The sequence below is a fragment of the Lactuca saligna genome, chromosome 3 (assembly GCF_052625555.1).
Source record: "Lactuca saligna cultivar CGN05327 chromosome 3, ASM5262555v1, whole genome shotgun sequence".
In the NCBI taxonomy this organism is placed as follows: Eukaryota; Viridiplantae; Streptophyta; class Magnoliopsida; order Asterales; family Asteraceae; genus Lactuca; species Lactuca saligna.
The window spans coordinates 145,425,746-145,435,170 of record NC_136419.1 but is presented as its reverse complement, the minus strand read 5'-3'; the positions used below and the strand labels follow the sequence as shown (position 1 = coordinate 145,435,170).

General features: G+C 38.1%; 1 protein-coding gene across 1 annotated transcript; it reads right to left on the bottom strand.

Annotated features, from left to right (window-relative positions):
- Window positions 1-2,048: 2,048 nt before the first annotated feature.
- LOC145037346 (translocon-associated protein beta (TRAPB) family protein) lies at window positions 2,049-4,021 on the bottom strand. The gene is made up of 6 exons (XM_078985987.1): window positions 3,647-4,021; window positions 2,866-2,964; window positions 2,673-2,781; window positions 2,511-2,582; window positions 2,383-2,388; window positions 2,049-2,298 (listed from the first exon to the last, which is right to left on the bottom strand). The coding sequence occupies exons 1-6, from the start codon at window positions 3,832-3,834 to the stop codon at window positions 2,179-2,181; spliced, it is 594 nt and encodes a 197-aa protein (XP_078842113.1). The 5' UTR covers window positions 3,835-4,021; the 3' UTR covers window positions 2,049-2,178.
- Window positions 4,022-9,425: the final 5,404 nt, after the last annotated feature.

Here is a 9,425-nt window from a genome sequence, read left to right as displayed (position 1 = left end):
CATATAAGGAAATGATTTAGATTGTGATTAAATCCATTCAAATCTTGGTTTGTCACTAAGTTACCTAAACTATAAATAGGACCCCTTTGGGCTAGGATTTTCATGGTTATTCTTTCTTAGAAGTATATGAACAAAATTTCCTTCTCCTCATCTCTCCTCAATTATTTTCTAGTTCTAAGGTTTGGGTGTCAGACATTAAAGTTAATAATACTGTATTATCAAAATTTTGAAAGGATATAGAAATTTAGTAGAAATTTAAAGGTCATGTTAGTTTCATAAGCATATAAGCATGGTTATGAAATATTATTATTATAAACATGTTTGTCCTCAAAAGGCAAGTTGGCAAATATTTAGCCCGGAAATTTTGAGGTGTTCCAAGTTGGTATCGACATGTAGGTTTATGTGTATATGTTCTTGACTAATACATAAGGTTATTATTCCGTGACCGTTTTCGTATGACAATCGGACTTAACTAATACATAAGTACCACCATAATTTCGCCATATGATTGTAAGTATAAGAATGAGATTTATTTCCTACTTATTTGGACAATGTCTACGATAATTTCACCATAGGATTGTAAGTATTAAGTATGAGACTTATATCCTCCTTATCTGGACTATGTCATGAAGCCGGGAATATTGAGACCGAGTCCAAGGCAAGTTGTGGTAGAAAATGAATGCTTGGGGATTATTTGTGTATTGCTTTTCCTATATACATGATATAATATTGTTTATTTTGATATTATCTATAATAAAATGATTTTTTTTTTTAAATGTCGCTAGTTTGTCGGGTTTTGTAATTTGTTAACTTTGTATTCTTTTATTTTTTCTGAATAGAGTTTGTTGAAACTGTGTCTTTAAAAAAAATGGTTTTTTTGAAGTGATTTAAAGAGAAATTTATAACCAATACTTGACTTATCGATATCATTGATAGATGAAAATGTAAGAAAATCATGAAGGTCCAATTGTGAATCAAACCTCTCCGAATGCCAAATCCGAACGGAAATCAATAAGGAAATGAGTAAATTACTGAAATTGTCCTTATGGTTTGATTAAAATTGCACGTTTGGTCTCTAACTTTTCTTTTGCATTCGGACTGTCCCTGTTGTTTGATTTTGTTGCATTTTTCGCCTCTGTGGTTTGATTTTGTTGCGTTTTCCGCCTCTTACATACATAAAGTTAAGGACCAAACATGCAATTTTGATCAAACCATAGGAATGAAAAATACAACAAAATCAAACCACATGAACGATCAGAGTGCAAAATAAAAATTAAGGACCAAATATGCAATTTTAACCAAACCACAAGAACAATTTCAGTAAATTAATGAGCTTTTATCCACACGATTTAGAGGAAAATTTAGGAACCGAATTTCCTTGGGCATAAGTAGAAATTTTTGAAAAAAGTTTGATAAGAAACATTAATTTGTAGATGCAGTCCGAATCCGATTACTTATCATTATGGCTTATGACTCTCGTTTGATGGGTTTGGCATGTGTGGACATGTGAGTAATTTCAAACTCCAACAAAGACACAACATGTGAAAGAATGTGGAAGTAGATTTTTGCAATTCATTGACTTATCATGAAGAATATTCATCAGTTTTATTAATATTACCATAAAGTCAAACACAATTCCCTTAGAGAAATCATCCCTATGATTTGGTCAAAATTTCACGTTTGTTCCCTAACTTTTCTTTTGCATTCGGATCGTCCCTGTAGTTTGATTTTTTTGCGTTTTTCATCCCTTATATACATAAAATTAGGAACCAAACATGCAATTTTAACCAAACTATAGGGATGAAAATCACAACGAAATCAAACCATAGGAGGCTAGGAGCAATCCGAGTGCAAAAAAAATAAGTTAGGGACCAAACGTAAAATTTTAACCAAACCATAGGGACGATTTTAGTAATTTACTCTTTCCCTTACAAAGTTTAAAGTTATTCAGGTTATACCTTGAGCAATGTTTTGAGTCATAACCTATGTCTAAAAGATTTGGAACTCCAACAAAAATAAAAACATAACACCTAGTTAATGCAAATTAATTAATCCGTAATCAACTCTTTCACATATATGAAAACATAAGACTACAAAGCCTCTCAAACTATCTCCTTGAAGACATTTAACAAAAAAACTGAGTCTAAAACAAAGGTTACATCAAAACCTCACACATCATCAACGCTTCTTCTTGCTTCCCTTTGCAGCACCTGCCTTTGATGGAGTTGCCACCAGGTACACAAATAGCACCACTATGGAAATCACCGACACTAATGACCCGTATTTCGCCAATAACCTCTGCAAATACATAATTCAGGGTTAAAAACGACATTTTCACATTTGCCCAAATTTCTAAAACCAGATAAAAAGAGTATTCCATACCTTAGCCTAAAAGAGTAGAATCCATCAAAGCACACATTCATGCAGAAGAACACATACACATCAATGCATTATTATTATTTCAATTCTGAATCATTTTATAAATTTGTTTTAAAGAGTAAAAGACTTACAAGATCGAATGTGTTCTCACGTGGCTTATCTGATAGGATTTCAAGAGGAAGAAGTGGGGTGGAATATGCCTCCTGCATCAGTAAAAAAGATTGTAAGACTTTAAATTATAAATAATAATAAAATTAAAATTACTTGAGAATAGATATATCCATGAATCTAACCTGTAGTGCAGCTTTTGTGGGGACACGGAATGTAATAACAGCAGGAGTGCTGTAAAAGACAGATTTCACTGTTGACTCTAACTCAAAAGAGTGTGATACAACAGCACCACTGACAACATAACAAGTAATCATTGTGAGAATTAATTCAAGAAAAGAAAACATCGATTCAAGAATATGATGATATGATACATACACATCGAGTCTTTCCCATGAAGTTGAAGTGTTCCCTGAGACGATGCTGAATATCTCAGAAGACCAGCCATCATCGCTGAGGCTAACATCATAACCCGCTCTGGATGGAAAAGATGGTGAAAGTATGAGGCTATGTAAGAAATAATTTGATATATTTGTCAAAACTTTATATAAACAAACAATGAAATGATAGTGCTTCATGGTAATATGCCTAAAATCATAGTTAGCTAGCTATATGTACTTTTACTCATTGGTAACATTATTGAATTACAGTGAAATTTAGGTCAAATATCTTCTCAATGATCATATTGCAATTTGCAAGTTGCAATTGCAACACTATTTCTGCATAGATTCTAAGAGGAAATAAACAACGCGATCACCATAGTTCAAAATATATCTTTGGCAAAAACAAGAGAAAACTATTGACTTGTCATTAAATTAACAATTTTTTTCTACCTGGAACAAAATTTTGCATAAAGGTAGCTTAATTAACATCTCTTGCTAGAAATTTAAAAGGCTTAATTCGTCATTCATAGCTAAAGAATATATCTGTCTAATCAATCTCAGATTGTAACAAAAACACCGGATCCGTAAGTAATTAGATGGCCTGAGCATAGCAACTCCATCGATCTATTCAGATCGATAGTATAAGAAAGTAACCGAAGGCGTAAAACATGGATCGGAATGTGCAGATGGCAAATCGAATTTGTGGAGCAAAAGCATGTAGAGATAGATGTAAAGTAAATAAGAGAGAAAAAAAAAAAAAGGTGGAAACTACATACGCAGATCCTTGGTTGTATATGTCGATGGAAACGTAGACTTTTTCGGCGCCGGATTTGAGTCTGTTGAGTGTAGCTTTCTTGTGAGCGACGATGAAAGGAGAATCGGAGCCAGCAATTGCCGATGATGAGGCTATGAAGAAGACTAATACTAAAGAGAGGAGAGAATTCATCATCGTGATCTTCGCCATTTCTCGGTTTGAGGTGAAGGTTGAGATTTTGTCTGATCTTAAAACTATTTCAATATATATTTATTTTCTGAGATCCAGTTAGGAATCAGGATGATCGCAATTGTGTAATTGGAGATCAAATTCAAAGAGTAGGGTTTCAGTCTCGGAAATCAGATTCGACCCACTCACTTGGTTTGGTAGGTGTTTAAGCCCATGAAAGCCCGCTCAACCCAAAGCTTTTGTATCCAGCAAAGTATTTGATTCGGATTTTTCAATATCCGGTCAGATAATAAGTAAACTGGATATATCCTACCCGATGGATATCAACTGGATCCACCAAAAATATCCAATAAATCGGATATGGTCGTTGGTCACGGAAAACTGTATTTTGTAAAAAAAAAAAATTAAATATTTTCATATTAGATACTCATAAACAAAACAATGGCACGTGGAATCCATTATTTTTTTTTAATCATCACTCTTGATTTACACATTTGTATTGATCTATGATATAAATATTGATAAAAACAAAAGATAGGAATATATTTCCGAAAAGGCATATAGCCGTTTGAATCCTTAAATGGATCATTTGCTACTCTATAGTTGGTATAAATAGGTGTATATTGGTTTCAATATGCTCAAAAAGCACTTAATATTCTCGAAGTATTTTTTTTTTTAACCATTGACTTCCTTCTTCAATTTTAAAAAACTGGAAATGACATCCTTACAAATTCTATATGAATACGGATGTAACATCAAAAAATTTATATGAATACTAATGTGGTGGAAATAAGACTAACTTACCAAAACCTATATATTCGGTGTAATTCTGATTATTGCATTCTGAACCACAAAGCAAAAACAAACTTGATGCAAAAAATGTGGGATTTCTATCATGCATAACTAATACCGATGAGTGTTTGCCAAGTGGTGAAACGACGTAATTTCAATCATGCATAACTAATATCGGATCTTGGTTTGTTTTTCAACACGACAAGATACGAATAACGTTTGCAAAGTTGTCATCCAATAAGATCTTCGATTATTTCAACAACTCATGTCTTACAAAAATTATTTGAGTGAGACTTCAATCATGTTATAATCCAGTAAACCGCATGAGATGTAATAAAACTTTAGATCGAAACAAACAATTAAATAATTTTAGGATTTGAGCATTATAATTATGTTTTTTATTTGACATGTAAAATTTCGACCGCTTGGCATGAAAATGTGAAGTCCTACCTAGCTGTTATGGCGTATTGGTTCCATCCGCAAACATGGCAATGGTGAAATGAACAACTTCGTTTATATTGTTTGGTTATCCGCATAGCAGTTAAATTAGATTTTTTATTTTTTTAACTTCATTTAATAACTCTTTAAATAATAATATCACCATTCGTAACACTTAAATCCTGGTATGTATTTAAAACCCTAATTTATTCTTTTTTCATACAGCAACTCGATGAGTTGGTAGCCCCAAACTCGTCGAGTAAAGATTGCTTAGGCCACGGGTTTTAAGAAACCTACTCGACGAGTAGGCTGGCAGATGTGAAACCCAAATCTCGGGGTTTTACACCCTGTATATACATCTTAAACTCTAGGGTTTCCAGCCTCCATTGTCTAAACCCAGAGTCCAAAAACCCTAATGCTATTGTGAGTGTGTGGGAGTCAATTAAAGTGTTTTAGTGTGTGTTTTGAAGCCATTGGAAGAAGGAAGAGCTTGAGGGCACAAGAAGAAGTTTGTAGATCCAGAATCCTAGCTTCATCCTCGACTTTTTGCTGGTATCAAGTCTGAACCTTTCCTTGTAGTTGTTTAGATATTCTTTTGGGGCTATTTTGATTGGTTTTGATCCAAGTTTCATGGTCCTTGGGAGTTGGACGTCCCAAATAAGTTTATACTTCGGATCTGAGTTCTAGAAGGGTTTCCATGGCATAAAGGTTCCAAATCTATGGTCATGGAAGTCCCATGCAACCCCTAGACCATCATATTGGCCTTTTGGAGCTTCTAATGGCCATGCATGTAGAGATAGTTGGGACTTTACATGCCCATGTAGTCCCTAAAGTCCAGATCTATGATCGCATGGTCTATTGTGTAGTTTTGGTTGTCCTTGGATCAAGACTTTGGCCTTTTTAGGGTTAGGTTTGAGCTCAACCTCTTTAAGAAGAGTATTAGCAGGTAAAGGTGGAAACTTTACCCTCCTAGGGTCATTTCCAGTTTAGATCTGGAGTATAGGGTGTGGATTTGAAGAATAAGGGTTTAATACATTAAGAAGGGTTAACAGACTAAAGAACTCGACGAGTTCATAGAGGAACTCGACGAGTTGGTTCAAAATATCCCAATTCTATGATAGGGAAGACCTCGACGAGTTGGAACGCGAAATCACAATTATGTGATGTATAGTAACTCGTCGAGTTGAAGAGTAACTCGACGAGTTGAGTCAACGTGGGGCGTTGACTTTGACCTTAGCGTTGACTTTGACTTTGACTTGGACTTTGACTAAGGTTGAAATTTAAAGGGAACCGAGTATGGAATGGTGATTATCTTGGATTAGGTGTCTAAGCCCATAACTATAATTGGTATATACTTGACCCGAGAGTAGCATGGTCCATTTCGGGTTACATATCACCAGGGCAATTTGATAGGATGGATATTTGAGAAAGAGGTTAATATGATTTATTGATATATTATAAGTATAATATATTAATTAAGGGATCATACTATTTAATTAGTATTGATCAAGAACTAATTTAGTAATCAAAAGAGACTAATTAAATATATAGGGGCTGATTGTGTAAATCAATGATATATATATATATATATATATATATATATATATATATATATATATATATATATATATATAGGTTGGGCTAATAATCCATGACTGATTAGTGATGGGATAAGCTTATGTGAGAATCCATAAAGTGTTAGTCTATTACAAGCCCAAGTGTAAGAATTAGTGTAACGACCCAAAATTTAAGACCAAAAATTTCTTTAATAAATCATTACTTAAAGTAAAGTCATCATTCCAAAACATAATATGAGTATAAGTTTTCAAAACACATGTTCGTTATCAGAGTAAACATTCTCAGGCTGTCTAATCTATGGTGTGTGCATGCGATCACCCCGAGCTCTTTCCTCCGCTACCGGAAGTACCTGAAACCAAAACTGAAAACCGTAAGCACGAAGCTTAGTGAGTTCCCCACCCTACCACATACCATGCATAACCACATACTGCACATACTGGGCCACGCCCCCTATCTTGGGCCTCGCCCCCTACCTCGGGCCTCGCCCGCTACAACGGCCCCGCCGCTCCAGGCCCCGCCTGGCTTCGAGCCCCGCTCGAATACAGATCTGTTTTACTTAGGCCTCGCCTGTCACAGGGCCTCGCCCGTCAACAAATAATAACACATACACATTTCACAACACATAACTGACACATGCAACTAGTTCTGTCCTAAGGCCTCGCTTATCCTGGGCCTCGCCCATGTCCTGCTACTGATGAGTCATGGAACCCCGTCCATGCTCCTAATGGTAGTCAGGTACGGGCCTAGCCCACTCTCACTCCTGTTCTAGTTCGGGCCTCGCCCCTAATCTGCTACTAGTGAGATATGGAACCCCATTCACACTCTGCTATTGGTGAGATACGGGACCTCGCCCACACTCACCTCCCTACCAGGCACATACATGTATCACACAGACAACAAGTATAAACTATCATATATAAACAATTCCTTGGGCACCCGCCCGCTATTACTGGACCTCATCCTGCAATCAATACTAGCATATTGTGCCTAGGGCTAACCCCCGGGTCTTCTACTCATAACTACATGGGCTGGCATTGTGGCCTTAGACCCATTCACACAAAGGGGAAACTCACCTGCACTGGCTGAACTTGCTGATGCTTGCACTAGTTGCTGCCTGACAACTCACGGAACTCCTGCTCCTCTTGCCCCCCGAACTACCAATATCAATGCAACACTGAGTCTAACTGACCCCCGAAAGACAACCAAGTCCACCCTGGTCCAAAGTCAAAGTCCTGGTCAAAGTCAACCTTCCAGGTCAACCCTACTCGCCGAGTCACCCTACTGACTCGTCGAGTTCAAAATGATCAGATTCCTTTCATTCCTGACTCGACTCACCGAGTCAGTCCATGACTCGCTGAGTCTACCGATTTCTGAGTCCAGACCTGTCCAACTCACTGAACCTCCACCCGAATCACTGATTCGAGTCACAACTCGAAGGGTTTGGGGTTTCGCGACCTGACTCGTCGAGTACAAGAACAGACTCGCCGAGTACAAGGCAATCTTCATACGACTCGACGAGTCGTTCATCTCACTCGTCGAGTTTCTCCACAACTTCATGCTACTCGCCGAGTCCACTTAAAGGACTCGCCGAGTCCCTTCAGATCTCCTTACATGCAGAGGATTTTAGAGTCATGCATGGACTCCAAACTGTAGATCTACCCTTCCCAAGCCTATTCCACATGTAAAGTTGCAAACTTTACGTGTAGAGAAGGAGATCTAGGCAAAATATGCCATAAACTAGGGTGTAAGGCAAAAGAGCCCCAACAACCACACATAGATCTAGGTGCAAAAAGGGTCCAGGAACTAGTTTATTACCTCCAAGTGCTCAGAATGAACTCACAATCCCATATCTATAGCTCCTTCTTGCTCCTCCAAGTTCCTTCTTCCTTATCCAAGCTTTAATGCACCTTCCAAGGCTCAACTAGGAGATGTGACGGCTAGGGTTTGATATCCAGGGCTAAAGAGGCAGTAAGGAACCCTAGGAAGAAGATTAAGACATTTATATAGGCTCCAAGTCCCGAATTTAGGGTATTCCACGCACAGAACAGACTCGCCGAGTCACCTTGACCGGCTCGCCGAGTCGGTCACTTACGCCTCGACCCGGATCCCGCTCAGACTCGCCGAGTCCCTCCTTGGACTCACCGAGTCGGCCCTTAAATTAGGGCTTTTCTTTCCTTTCTTGGCCTTTGAAACTTTGGGTGTTACAACTCTCCCCCACTTAAACTAAACTTCGTCCTCGAAGTTTACTATACTCTACTGTCGGCGATCAACCTCCAAAGCCCCACCATCCATTCTAGCACCAGCTGCCTAACTTTGTTGGTCTTCCGTTCAGTCATTCAGACCAACGCCAATCCTTACGGATAATAACTTCGGATGCATCCAGACCCTGAACATCTTGGAAACACAACTTACTCAACCGACAATCTTTCTGGTAATATCCGAGTACTGCAACATAGGGGTCCACCCCTTCTTTCCTTGCGCGATTTCCCTGTCTCCCCAAGGCAACGCTCCATAACCATCTATCCCTTCTGCTGCTATGAAGACCCTTTCCTCACCAAATCTTTTACTCCCGCCACTCCCAGTACGGGTCATCGTTGCTAGTACCCTCTGGGCATTCATCCTGCTATCATTTGGTGTCGAGCACCCCACGATCGACTAACTGAATTCCACTATACTCTGCATCCCCGCACTGCTACTGACTAGAAATCCTGCTATTCTTACCTGGCTTCCGAATGAACTGAGATCATCCTGGTCCCTACCAACCTATCAACAACTGGATTACCGACCCTCACCGATTATTGACC